Source organism: Pelobates fuscus, chromosome 8 (assembly GCF_036172605.1).
Source record: "Pelobates fuscus isolate aPelFus1 chromosome 8, aPelFus1.pri, whole genome shotgun sequence".
Classification (NCBI taxonomy): Eukaryota; Metazoa; Chordata; class Amphibia; order Anura; family Pelobatidae; genus Pelobates; species Pelobates fuscus.
Window position 1 is genome coordinate 129127067 of NC_086324.1, and position 14107 is coordinate 129141173.

General features: G+C 37.7%; 1 protein-coding gene across 1 annotated transcript in view; it reads right to left on the reverse strand.

Annotated features, from left to right (window-relative positions):
* SNX29 (sorting nexin 29) overlaps nucleotides 1-14107 on the reverse strand; it is a 586499-nt gene that overhangs the window by 332770 nt on the left and 239622 nt on the right. The window contains exon 15 of the mRNA XM_063430302.1: nucleotides 6390-6493. Coding sequence (XP_063286372.1) covers nucleotides 6390-6493 — 104 coding nt within the window. The remainder of the gene's footprint in view (nucleotides 1-6389; nucleotides 6494-14107) is intronic.

Below are 14107 nucleotides of genomic sequence, written 5' to 3' on the forward strand. Positions count from 1 at the left end.
ACCGCCGTCCAAGGGGTCCATCGGGTGGCCCATGCTGTCAGGGCCACCCGATGGATGTGGATTGTAAAGGGGCCTGTTCAGCGACGGGCGCTTTAACAGCGCGACCAGCCCCCCTTGTGATTACAGCTAGAGCTAACCTAACACTGAGAGCCGTGCGGGAGGAAGTAGAGAAAGTCACCCTCCTGCACCTAAAAGGTAGGAAAACAGGAGGGTGACTAAAATATGCTGTGTGTGTTTGTGTGTGTGTGTCCTTGTATGTATGTGTGTGTCTTTGTATGTATGTCTTGTGTGTGTCTGTCTGTATGTATGTCTTGTGGGTATGTCTTATGTGTGTGTCTGTATGCATGTGTCTCTGTATGTGTGTATATGTGTCTTGTGTGTATGTATGTATGTATGTGTGCCTGTCTGTTATAGTGGGCTACAGTAAGTAATAGTAAGTGGGCTACCTAGCTCAGCCTTCCTACTGGGCATTGCTATAAGGAAGGTTAAAAAATAGAAAAAAGGAAAAAAAAAAGGTGGGGAGGGGAATTGAGGAGGGAGAGGAGGGGAGCTGACGCACAGATGAGAAATCATATTATGCGCAAACAGAGAAGTCGTCTGAATATCAACGAAAGAGGAGACCTGAGTTTGTTCCTTACGAAAATCGAACCAGATATCAAATATTTAGTCTCGCAGCATCAGCCTCAAGGATCTCATTAATCACTAGTAAAGGTAATTTCAATTTACTTTATTGTTTTATCATTAAACTTCATAAACGTAAAAACACTATAAACATGCATTAAGTAAAAATAAAAAGATAAATGTACGTACATGTATTTATTTTTAAAAAAAACACCCTCCTTCCTAAAAAATATTCCGCACTTGCGCGAAAACTGGTGGACGGTAAGGAAATTATTCCATCAAGAAAGATGCATTGGTGGGCAGTAGGTAGAAAAGGGTTGACTACCACTGATGTAGAGTGTTGAGACGCTGATTGTCGGTCCTGCAATCTTGGCCATAATATTGGTTAGTGGCCATGATAAAGCAGTGTTTACAGTGCTAAGACAGCAGGGACATGCTATGGACACCAGAACCCCTATGTTCAGCTGTAGTGGTTCTGGTGACTATAGTGTCCCTATAAGTAACCCTATACATTTTCTGAAGGCCAGCAAATCTGGTATTCTTTAAGATAAAATATATTTCTATTTTGCGTTATTTTTACAATTACTTCATTTTAAATTCTGATAGCATATAAAAACATGGAAGTTCATGTCTACTAATAGTCATCAACTGCTCTTTGATCAGAAGCACATTTTCAGGGTTATTAACTAAAGTGAAGAGTGTCCGGGATTTAAAAGAATCAAATGTAGAACCGAACTGGAAGTATTGCAGTCTACGAGAATTTTTTCTCAGTTTGGCTATTTTGGTCTTAAATTTTAAATTCACTTTGAATTGCCAACAATTCTCGCTTTAGTAACAAAGGGGAAAATCTGTACTACACCAACAAGTGACCGTACAGATTAAAGGGGTAGCAGAGCAAATATCATAAAGATACGACCTGTGTATAGAATGACACAACAATTTCCAGGATATCTAGAATGTATAAAAAAAATCACACAATGGTGAAGTATGTACAATAATGAGTGGTTCAGACCCGGAGGTAGAGAACTTACAAGATTATACTGGAGATCAGCGCCTGTCTCCCTTCCAAAGGGTATATATACAAAACGGCGTTTCCTTCAGGATGGGTATGCGATGTGGTATAGCAGCATATGCAGAGACCTCCAATCCTCAAAGGCAAAAAGATATATAGAGCAGTATTGTAGTAAAAAAGAGAATTTATTAGTACAAAATGCACTTACATCAATAAAAGGTAAAAGCAGCTTGTCTCCACTAAACAAGTGGTACCCAGGAGAAAACGGAATCCCTCTGTGGTAAAATGAACAATAAAAAGAAAAGCCAAAAACATATAAAGTCTCTAGCTGGTATCCAACGCGTTTCGTCTTCTAGACTTCTTCAGGGATATGTAGTAACGTTCACATAGTCCTTTCTTTATATAGGGCTTCAAGGTCTTTCGTTTTGCCGCGAACCGGAGAACATACTTCCGGGTTTCGTTTTTGCCGGTTGTTGATTGGCCGGACGTGATGACGTGTTCCGGCCGTCTGTGTAAGGAAGAGCTATTTCCGCGTTCCACTGTGGAACGCTTGCCGTCCTATCACTTAGGACTGAAAACGCTTCCGCGTTCCACCGTGGAACGCACGGCAATTCCGGCAACCAAAAGGTTGCAGCGAAAAGCCGAGCGCCCAGGGCGGAACCACGGAACACTAATGGAACAGAAAGACTGTATGGGCTCAAGCCCAACAAACAGGGGGGGACAAAAAATGAGGGGGACAAAGAATAAATAAAATCAGAAGGAATAAAAATAATAATAATAAAAATGGAAACAAGAACAAGAAAAAAACCATCAGTAAACCATACATAATAAATAAAAATACAAATATAAATATATAGGTGTCACAAATACACCCAAAAACGAACATAATAAAATACAAAGAAAATACAGAATAATAATCATACTAGATGCATAAAACCAAATATACCCTAAAAAACTAAAAATGTCTCAAAAGAATCACTATATTATATAGACTACAAAAGCCCCCCTAAATCAATATCCTGGTTGAGGCCCATATTTAGGGTATTTAAAGTGTAGATCCAGAAGGCTTCTTTCCTAGCTAGGTCATTAGTTTTACTTCCTCCTCTCCAATTTGTTGTGACCTGATCTATTCCAATGGCGACGAAGGTCGACCATTGAAACAAACTACAGGAGTTGCAGTGATTAGGGACACTATGTTCCACCTTATGTGTCCTAATATTGTTAAAGTGTTCTCGAAGGCGAGTATGCAAAGTTCTGATGGTCCTACCCACATACTGGGCACCACATCCACATTGTAAAAGATAAATTACATATGTGGATGTGCAGTGTACAAATTTCTTTATGTTATATGTTTGGTTAGTGTAAGATCCTGTAAAGGATATGGTCCTTTTTTGGTGGGTGCATGTGGAACATGCCCCACATTTATGAAAGCCTGGCGTCTTTTGTGACTGGAGAAAATTCAATTTTGGACTTTTCAACAAATTTGGTAAAAGACTAGGTGCTAATTTATTTTTTAAATTGTCTGCTTTTCTGTATATGACTACAGGTTTTTCTGGTATCTTATCTCCTAAGATGTCGTCTTTTTTCAAGATGGCCCAATGCTTTTTGAGGACTTTTTCTATTTTTTTAGCCTGAGAACTATACTTCGTAACTACTGACGGCCATAGGGAGTTTGCCTTCATTACGAAGTATAGTTCTCAGGCTAAAAAAATAGAAAAAGTCCTCAAAAAGCATTGGGCCATCTTGAAAAAAGACGACATCTTAGGAGATAAGATACCAGAAAAACCTGTAGTCATATACAGAAAAGCAGACAATTTAAAAAATAAATTAGCACCTAGTCTTTTACCAAATTTGTTGAAAAGTCCAAAATTGAATTTTCTCCAGTCACAAAAGACGCCAGGCTTTCATAAATGTGGGGCATGTTCCACATGCACCCACCAAAAAAGGACCATATCCTTTACAGGATCTTACACTAACCAAACATATAACATAAAGAAATTTGTACACTGCACATCCACATATGTAATTTATCTTTTACAATGTGGATGTGGTGCCCAGTATGTGGGTAGGACCATCAGAACTTTGCATACTCGCCTTCGAGAACACTTTAACAATATTAGGACACATAAGGTGGAACATAGTGTCCCTAATCACTGCAACTCCTGTAGTTTGTTTCAATGGTCGACCTTCGTCGCCATTGGAATAGATCAGGTCACAACAAATTGGAGAGGAGGAAGTAAAACTAATGACCTAGCTAGGAAAGAAGCCTTCTGGATCTACACTTTAAATACCCTAAATATGGGCCTCAACCAGGATATTGATTTAGGGGGGCTTTTGTAGTCTATATAATATAGTGATTCTTTTGAGACATTTTTAGTTTTTTAGGGTATATTTGGTTTTATGCATCTAGTATGATTATTATTCTGTATTTTCTTTGTATTTTATTATGTTCGTTTTTGGGTGTATTTGTGACACCTATATATTTATATTTGTATTTTTATTTATTATGTATGGTTTACTGATGGTTTTTTTCTTGTTCTTGTTTCCATTTTTATTATTATTATTTTTATTCCTTCTGATTTTATTTATTCTTTGTCCCCCTCATTTTTTGTCCCCCCCTGTTTGTTGGGCTTGAGCCCATACAGTCTTTATCTGTTCCATTAGTGTTCCGTGGTTCCGCCCTGGGCGCTCGGCTTTTCGCTGCAACCTTTTGGTTGCCGGAATTGCCGTGCGTTCCACGGTGGAACGCGGAAGCGTTTTCAGTCCTAAGTGATAGGACGGCAAGCGTTCCACAGTGGAACGCGGAAATAGCTCTTCCTTACACAGACGGCCGGAACACGTCATCACGTCCGGCCAATCAACAACCGGCAAAAACGAAACCCGGAAGTATGTTCTCCGGTTCGCGGCAAAACGAAAGACCTTGAAGCCCTATATAAAGAAAGGACTATGTGAACGTTACTACATATCCCTGAAGAAGTCTAGAAGACGAAACGCGTTGGATACCAGCTAGAGACTTTATATGTTTTTGGCTTTTCTTTTTATTGTTCATTTTACCACAGAGGGATTCCGTTTTCTCCTGGGTACCACTTGTTTAGTGGAGACAAGCTGCTTTTACCTTTTATTGATGTAAGTGCATTTTGTACTAATAAATTCTATTTTTTACTACAATACTGCTCTATATATCTTTTTGCCTTTGAGGATTGGAGGTCTCTGCATATGCTGCTATACCACATCGCATACCCATCCTGAAGGAAACGCCGTTTTGTATATATACCCTTTGGAAGGGAGACAGGCGCTGATCTCCAGTATAATCTTGTAAGTTCTCTACCTCCGGGTCTGAACCACTCATTATTGTACATACTTCACCATTGTGTGATTTTTTTATACATTCTAGATATCCTGGAAATTGTTGTGTCATTCTATACACAGGTCGTATCTTTATGATATTTGCTCTGCTACCCCTTTAATCTGTACGGTCACTTGTTGGTGTAGTACAGATTTTCCCCTTTGTTACTATAAATTGGGTGTATGTGAGGTACACTTTTGGGTGTTTAGCATTGCTCTTTGGTTCTTTTGGGATAAAATACAGTACATTTCTTTTTTTAATTCTCGCTTTAGTGACTAATTCTGCGTATCTTCCATGGCCATGAACAATTTGAATAGAAGAAACAAGGTCAGTGTATTTTTAAGTTGTGCATAATATTTAGATGTGTCTCCTCATTACATGCATTGGCTTTGGTTGGATAATTGTTGGCAGGCACATGGCTCACTAGAATACTGTTTACAAGCCATGTTCCACTGCTTCATTGCTTCTTATCCATATTCACCCGATTCATCGTCCCATACCATGCAACTGTTTCTCAATGTTGCTATTGTGCTACTATTCGTGTTCTAGCAAATCTCTGTGAATAACATCAAATAGGCAACACTGACAAACAGTTGCAAGATTGCCCAAAGGATGTGTGTTACACACTGCAATCAGTCGATATTGACACAACACGTTTAAACCAGTTTTCACAACTAGTGATAGGCTGGTAACTTTGTAAAAAAAAAAAACACCCAATTTTATTTTGTATTATAAAGTTCATCTGATTTTAACCCCTTCCTCCCCCCTGGGATCCTGAAGCAAAGAATTTCACCAGACCTATGTCAAGAATGAGGGGGGACAAAGATCAACTCAGACCAGAAGGACCATTTGGAAATAGTTTGACAGATTACTTACAGACAGCACCCAGGAACCCCTGGCATCAGTTCACTGTATGTGTATTTATTTATATTTGTATCCCCCCACCACCACAGTCCCAGTCCACAATACTGCCTCTACCCCCCACTAAGCCCCAGTCCTCCACAATACTGTTCACGTCTTCTCACTAATGACCCAATCCCCGTAACACTGCCCCTATCCCACCACACTAAAGAATCAATCCGCCACAATACAGCCCCTGTCCCCATCAAAATAAAGCCCCAATCCCACTGCCCCCCTTATTTTGTTACAACTGTTCTATATTTATTTGCTTATTGCATGTGAAATTTGAAGATGTCTTTGTAAATTGGCACTTCACAATAAATGTTGCACTGTATTTTCTGAGAAATATATATGCATATGAGCGTATAATTTTTTTAAAAAATAATAATAATCTGGAGGGGGGGGGGGGGGAGATCTTGGGTGAGCTCCCACACTTTTTTTCCCCAGGACTTGACCGCTGGCTGAAAGGACAGTGAAGAGGAGGGGGAGAAAAATGTACAATAAATGTACCTCAATAAGTTTTCTTTCATAGGAGTTTGACAACTCATCATTATCCACCATTCGTTTTATTTCTGGAAGAGGTTCGCCTTCAATATTTCGTAGGTTTGGGATCGCTGTAAAAAAGAAATACACTGCGTTATATTTTACTACATCAGAAATTAGACTTTAAAAGTTTAAAGAGTAAGATGGAACATCATTTAAAAGTGAAAATCTCTTTAACCCCTTAAGGACCGGACTGTTTTTGCGATGTTGTACATTTGCGACCCGGCATCTTTTTACACTTTTGTGGTGTTTGTGTTTAGCTGTAATTTTCCGCTCTCTCATTTACTGTTCCCATACAAATTATATATTGTTTTTTTCAGGACAAAAGGGGTTTTCTTTACATACCATTATTTATATAATCTCATGTAATTTAATTTTTTTTAAATGAAAAAATATGATGACAAATTGAAAAAAATACATGTTTTTTTACTTTTATGTGAAAAATCTTTTACTCATCTACAAAAGCAAATGAAAAAAACTGCTAAATAGATTCAAAATTTTGTCTTGAGTTTAAAAATACCCAGTGTTTACATGCTTTTTGCTATTTTTTTGCATGTTATAGGGCTATAAGTACAAGTAGGATATTGCGGTTTCAAAACATAAATTTTTAAAATGTATCAATAGTGACATCGTAACACTAGTATCTGTCATAAATTGCTGAATAACACCCCACATGTACATATTTTTTTTTTAAAATAGACAACCCAGGGTATTCAATATGGGGTATGTCCAGACTTTTTTAGTAGCCACTTAGTCGCAAACACTGGCCAAAGTTAGCGTTCATATTTGTTTGTGTGTGAAAAAAGTTAAAAACTAAATTGAACGCTAATTTTGGCCAGTGTTTGTGAATAATTGGTTACTAAAAAAGACTGGACATACCCTGGACTGGACATTTGCAATACCTTGGGTTGTCTTCTTTTGCAAATGGTATGCCATCATGGGGGTAATTCTCATTCCTGGACTACCATACGCTCTCAAAGGCAATGTAACCAACCTGGCCATTTTCAATGTAAAAATATTTGACCCTGTAACTTTCAAAAACGCTATAAAACCTGTACATGGGGGGGGGGGGGGGGTACTGTTATACTCAGGAGACTTTGCTGAACACAAATATTAGTGTTTCAAAACTGGAAAATGTATAACAACAATTATATCATCAGTAAAAGTGATGTTTGTGTGTGAAAAATGCAAAAAAAGTCACTTTCACTGACAATATCATCGCTGTGATATGTTTTACTGTTTTGAATCACTAATATTTGTGTTCAGCAAAGTCTCCCGAGTAAAACAGTAACCCCCATGTACAGGTTTTAGGGTATCGTAGAACGTTACAGGGTAAAATGCAGTGATAGCAAATTAAATTCTCTGGACTTTCGGCCTGGGTTGGCAGGCAGGTCCCTTAAATTGCAATCAATAAAATAACTTAATTATGTAAAAATATTACATAAATACGCACGTAGAATTTAAATATATATGCATATTTATATATCTGAAGTCTACGTGTATATTTATATAATTATTTATGTAATTTTGTATATGGACATATGAATAGTTCGTATTCTATTTATTTATATATACATAGATATATATACAATTTCATTCTAAGTGTATTTTGATATAAATATATATATATATATATATATATAAATATCAAAATACAGTTAGAATAAAATTTTGTATAGATATATAATTTTTTTTTCATTTTTATTATTTTTACATGTTTAATTTAATTTAAATTACTTATTATTTGTATTTTATAATAATATATATATAAATACAATATATATAGTTATTATATATATTATATATATATATATACACGTGTGTAATTTAATTATAAGTGTATTTTTATATTAATATATGTACATATTAATATAAAAATACACTTAGCATGACATTATATATACGATATATAGACGTATATTATATAGGTATAATATATGTCTATATATCATATATATATACACATATATAATAATTATTTTTTTTTTAATTCACTTTAACTTTAATTTTTTTTTATGATTTTACAGCAGCAAGGAGACTGCCTGTCAGCACAGACAGTCCCCCTGCAGGCAGACACTAGGACACCTATTGTGACCATGTGGTCGCCCTGTTGGGCGATCACATGGCCACAGGGGTCCTAATCCGCCATGGGGAGACTGTCTAGGCTGCAGGCAGTCTCCCCACAATGGGAGCACCGCAGATCGCCGCCGGGGGAACGACGGCGATCGGGTAAGTACATCTTAAATTTAGGACGGTTCAGGACCGACGTCGGTCGGCAATGGAAAAATGCCGATGACGGTCCTGAACCGTCCAGCGTCCTTAAGGGGTTAAAAACACAAAACTATATATATATATACACATATATATATATATATATATACACATATATATATATATATATATATATATATACATATATATAGGAAACATATATATATATATATATATATATATACATATATATAGGAAACATATATATATATATATACACACACACACACACACACACATTATATTTCCACTGCAAATATTTAATTCAAATATATTAAAAACCGTTTTCCTTCCAACATATCAACACCAATGTAGATTCGACTATGTGCTTCATTATTTTAATTTTCATAGTCAACTATAAAACACACAATCTAAGCACCATAACCACTACAGCACAATGCCCAAGGGCAAGCTGTCAAATCATGTAAGAATGATCTGACTTGTTTACCTGGCTCTCTGGTGGCCACGCTGCTTTCACTCTGAGTTGATATGCTAAAGCGGTAGTTCATCTACATTGACATAAAAACGAATGCCAACTTGGGACATTAGTCATTAGTTAAGAGTGTCATCTGACAATTCTCAGACAAGTGATGAGGTCACTATGCCTTATGTACATCCTACTCTCTTGTGATTGGTTCTTTTTTCTATGTGTTTCTTTGCTGCTGTGTGGAGCTAGTAAAGAGAGATTAAATACACGCCTCCTGTCATTACTAAAATTAAGATTATTAGTACACTAAAGCTAGCATAATCTTCAATGGTTCAGAGCACCTTGTGACAAACTGCCATTTGCCACTGGGCATTGGAGAGGTCTGATTGCTAGCCTTCTGCCCTGCGACTATGGCCCTGGGATGTATTACCCTTTAAGAACTGTATTTGGGCATACTGGATTATCATAATGCTGTTCCTGGCCCTTTAATTACTTTGGAGCAGTGTTGTAACTTTAAATTGGCACTTCGGATACAGTTGAAGTAGTCGAAGTGGCCGCCATTCGACAAACGAACACGTGGCGACGGCCATTTTAACTTATTCGAACGTGGTCAGCGGTGTGTGCAGCCAAATCCATGGAACTGTTTTCGGCTACCCAATTGCACGAACACCGCTGACCCGTACCTTCTACTTTACTTCGACACTGCGGCTGGAGACTAAGTCCCGTCCGAAGATTCAAACGCTTGTTCGAATGGGATTTAGTCATTTTCTCGGTGTAAAATAGACCGACCGCACAGCCCAAATCCATGGAACTGTTTTGGGCATGAAAATGTGCTTGCGGTCGGTCAAAAGTGACTTATACCTATCTCCCGAACGGCTGAATGGATTCAAATGATTTTTGGGTATGTTTGTATTTGAAATGTGCCGATTAATAATGTAACTTGTATGAATATTGGATGTATAGTTTTAGAGTTATGAAAATTGGGTAAAAAGTATGTTTTAACCCCTTAAGGACACATGACGTGTGTGACATGTCATGATTCCCTTTTATTCCAGAAGTTTGGTCCTTAAGGGGTTAAACTGTACAGATAATTGGGTTACTTCTCAGGCTAAGGGGAGGAGATGTATGGGATGTAACCATTGTGTGATTGGGTAATGTATAATTGTCTGTGGGCGTCTCCCTTGCATGGGAGAATTGCATAAAAGCAGAGTGTGTGCCATTAAACCCGAGTTCTTCTTGATCCCTCAAAACGTAGCCTTGTCTCGTTATTGGAGGGAGCTGCTATAATCACACTGGGGATTGCTATGCTCTGCATACTCCCCTGAGCTTAAATCACTGTGCTCTTTTAAGAGCTTGCTCCTGTTACACTCTCCTTGGAGGAGAGGTCTTCCCCACACGGTCCTGGATGCTGGAAGGAAGACGGCGAGACTCCAGTTAAGCTACGACAGTTGTGGAGTCTGCAGTGGTTGCGGTGTCTGCTGCAGTGCTTGGAGTCCTCAGGAAGCGCTAGGAGCGTCCGTTACACACCTGTCATCAAAGACTTCTCATTGAGCTGCATTGGGAAGTCTGTGATTGGACAGCCACAGAAAGTCTGGGCAGGGAAGAGCTTGCAAAGGCAGCAGACAAGAACTGCAGGTTTTGGAAACTGATCTTAGATATATCCTCAATGAAAAAATACATGAGTAAATGCATGCAAGTTTTCATTTGGGGTACATCTACTAAACAGTTATCTTTATTTATTTTGTAATTGGGCAGTGGATTGTCCCTTTAATTATTGGGGACCTAAGAATTATCAATAGTAAATAAATTTGTATTTGATATGTCAGGATATATAGCTAATGCATATCTTTACATCAAATCAATGAGTAACTGTTAGGCCAACTGTGAGCTAATTTACAGTTTAGAAATAACTTAGTAGCACATAATCGATCATTAAAATAGCAAGTGAAAATACACATAGACATAATCTAATACAAACAGTTCCTCTTTGCTGCCAGTCCTGCTAAGATTGAATTGATCTATACGAGACGCACGTATAATTATACACATCTGTAGCGACTGGGCTCACCTGAGTGCATTATTACATCATCATCCTGGTGATGATACTGAACTACCATGTACCCCCAAATGGATGGTGAGGTCAGTTCATTATTTTATCATCAGGGAAACGTTTCCAGGCTGCAGCATGGTTTTATATGCAGATGTCTAGGATACAAGTTGATTATGTTACCAGGCAAATTCTGTTAGGTCTTGCTGTGATTTATATTATCACGTCTGCAATATGATTCTACCTCTCCTGACATTCACACATACAGCTTTACAGTATTTGATCACTGAGAACGGACACTAACATTTTATTTGAAATGCAGTGTGTGCAATTTTGAAGTGGGAGAAATACTACTACTACAAATCCAGTTTTGGGTCTATTTGCATATGACTGGGATGACCCTTTACCAAAAGGGCTAATCGTTTTGCTTACTGTGGACAAACTGATGGTCTGTTATATCTATCACGCAGAGGAAACTTGCTTAACACCATTCTGGGTGAGACAAGTCTAAGTGACTGGTATAGATTCGGTCTGTAAAGGCACAAGTGAGCCCAAAACTTGTATGACACATGAACAGGTACCAAACAAAGGGCACGCTATTCTTTCATTGTCTATTCTCATCATTCTTTAACATCATGCACAATCTTCGGTTAGAGTAAATTTTATCGGAGTATATACCTATAATATTTAATCCTTATTGTGCCCCAGGATCCTTTATATAACGGAAAGAAAACCTCTAAATATCCAGTGTTATATATACTGTAGTGTATTTCATGTTACCCTTAAATGTACGGTATTTAGATTGCTGTTAACATAATATTTAATATTACCTTTGAGATTGATATATCCACTTACATTCTATATAGTAAGGGTTAGAGTTTAAAAGGACATCTTAAAGAAGTCATTTTGGTGCAGACATTCTCCTAACGCAAGACATTGCAATTTTTAAGAAAGATCAATGTTGTAATTTTTCAAAGAACAGATTGACAGCTACTAGAGGTGCTTTCTCATGAAGACTACCTCAAATTAAAGGACTTCACATTTGGGGTTATCACACCATATCCACGCACCAACACAACTTAAAGGAACAATCCAAGCACCATAATCACTTCAGTTTACTGTAATGGTTATGGTACCCTCTCACACGCACCCCAAAACTATTTTTTGAAAGGTTTGACTTCTTAACTGGGGTCTGCTGAGTACTGCTCCCTTACACTACAATCTCTCGAGAGCCAGAGGATCTCAGCATTAACTTATGTTAGCTCTCCTGTTCAGGGCTTACCTCAATGCCTGAAACTGTTTCATAAGTATACTAGGGCATACGTCCCTTATCTGGCAAGGCAGGCCAAATTTTGCGTTCCTATGCTTGCCTGGTATACCAAAAAAAGTTCTACCAATTCGGGGCAATAATTCACTTGCAGTACCTAGATTAAATTTAAAGCATTAAGCCCATGTCCAGCACATTTCAAAAACACTTTGTGCATGTGATGTCCTGAGTGGGCCTGGCCAAACAGGCAGTCAGTCAGTCTTGTGTGAATTCATACTAGGCTGACATGTCCCTTTATTGGGCAGGTTTGTCAACTTTTTTGGAGGAAATCCAACCATTTTTGGTTTTACATATGACGCAATCCGCTTCACTGGCAAAACCCTTCTAGACCCGCCCATCCCCGTTCCAATTCCATTCATACCTCTCACAACACAGTTTGTCTGTTTTTCTTGTATGACACTACCCTCTCCTAATAAGACCAACTCTAATGTTCTGCTGTGGACATCCATAAAAATTGGAAGAATGCAAGGCGCATTACCAGCTATGCAAAAAAGTTATAATGTTATAATAATTTTATTAAATAATCATTTGCATATTGGTCTCTAATTATATCACACATTTTAACCAAGAAGAGATTTCATATAAGAGATTTGGGTAGGAAGCTATACGGCCCCTTGTCACTTGCTTGTTTTTTGTATTTTTATTTTCATTTTTATTATGTATATATTGGTTTGCATTGCTTTAGTTCACTGAATAGTCATCCGTATTCAGTATTTAAATGATGGATAAAATAATCGCATGTCAAAGAGGTCACAGATGACTAAATTAGCAATGCTTTATCGATAATAACATCCCTTCCTTAGTGCACAAAAATAGCCTTTGATGATAGATAATTATATGGAGTAGTTTGTGACTATCTGGTGCATATCACACGGCTCAGCATGAACCCCTGAAAATTCCTTTTAGCAATCAGGCAGGAAAGATATGTGAAGTCTAAAAATATATACATTTAAATGTTAGAAGGAAAAAATATTTCCCCCCCCCCCCCCAAATGAGACATTCCTGTATAAAGCTACATTATTTATTATTGTAATAAATATTATGATATGATGGGCAGCATCATAAGAACTACAGCAAAATTTACCCAGGGCTGCAATATTGAGAGATGGGTTGAGAGATTAACTGGAGCCTGTATGTGCAGCCTTTTGGTATTAACCACCAGATATACGTAGTTTAACCCCTTTGCTACCAGAAGTGTAACTCAATCTCAGTCCATGCCATTGGGAAGTCAGTAGCCAGACAGGTGTACTTGTCACAATTTACCTTTATATCTTGAAGGGCTACTCCAACCCTTTTTTTTAATGATACCTGCATTTTATTTTTAATATATAGACTTCTCATTGCGGGCTGGCACAGAAAGTTATTCCAACCAAAAATATGAAATTGAAATTATATAAACACTGGTTCTTGGTTGGAGTAACTCGTTAAACCTAGAAGAATATAAAAAGCTGATAAGTACCCAAACATTTAATGAAAACCTATACATACAAGAACAAGGATGAGGAATGACACATTGGATTTTCTTAAATTATCCTCTGGATCAGGGGTTCCCAACCCGTGGTGCGCATACTCCCGGGGGTACAAACCAGTGCCTCCAGGGGTAAGTGAAATGC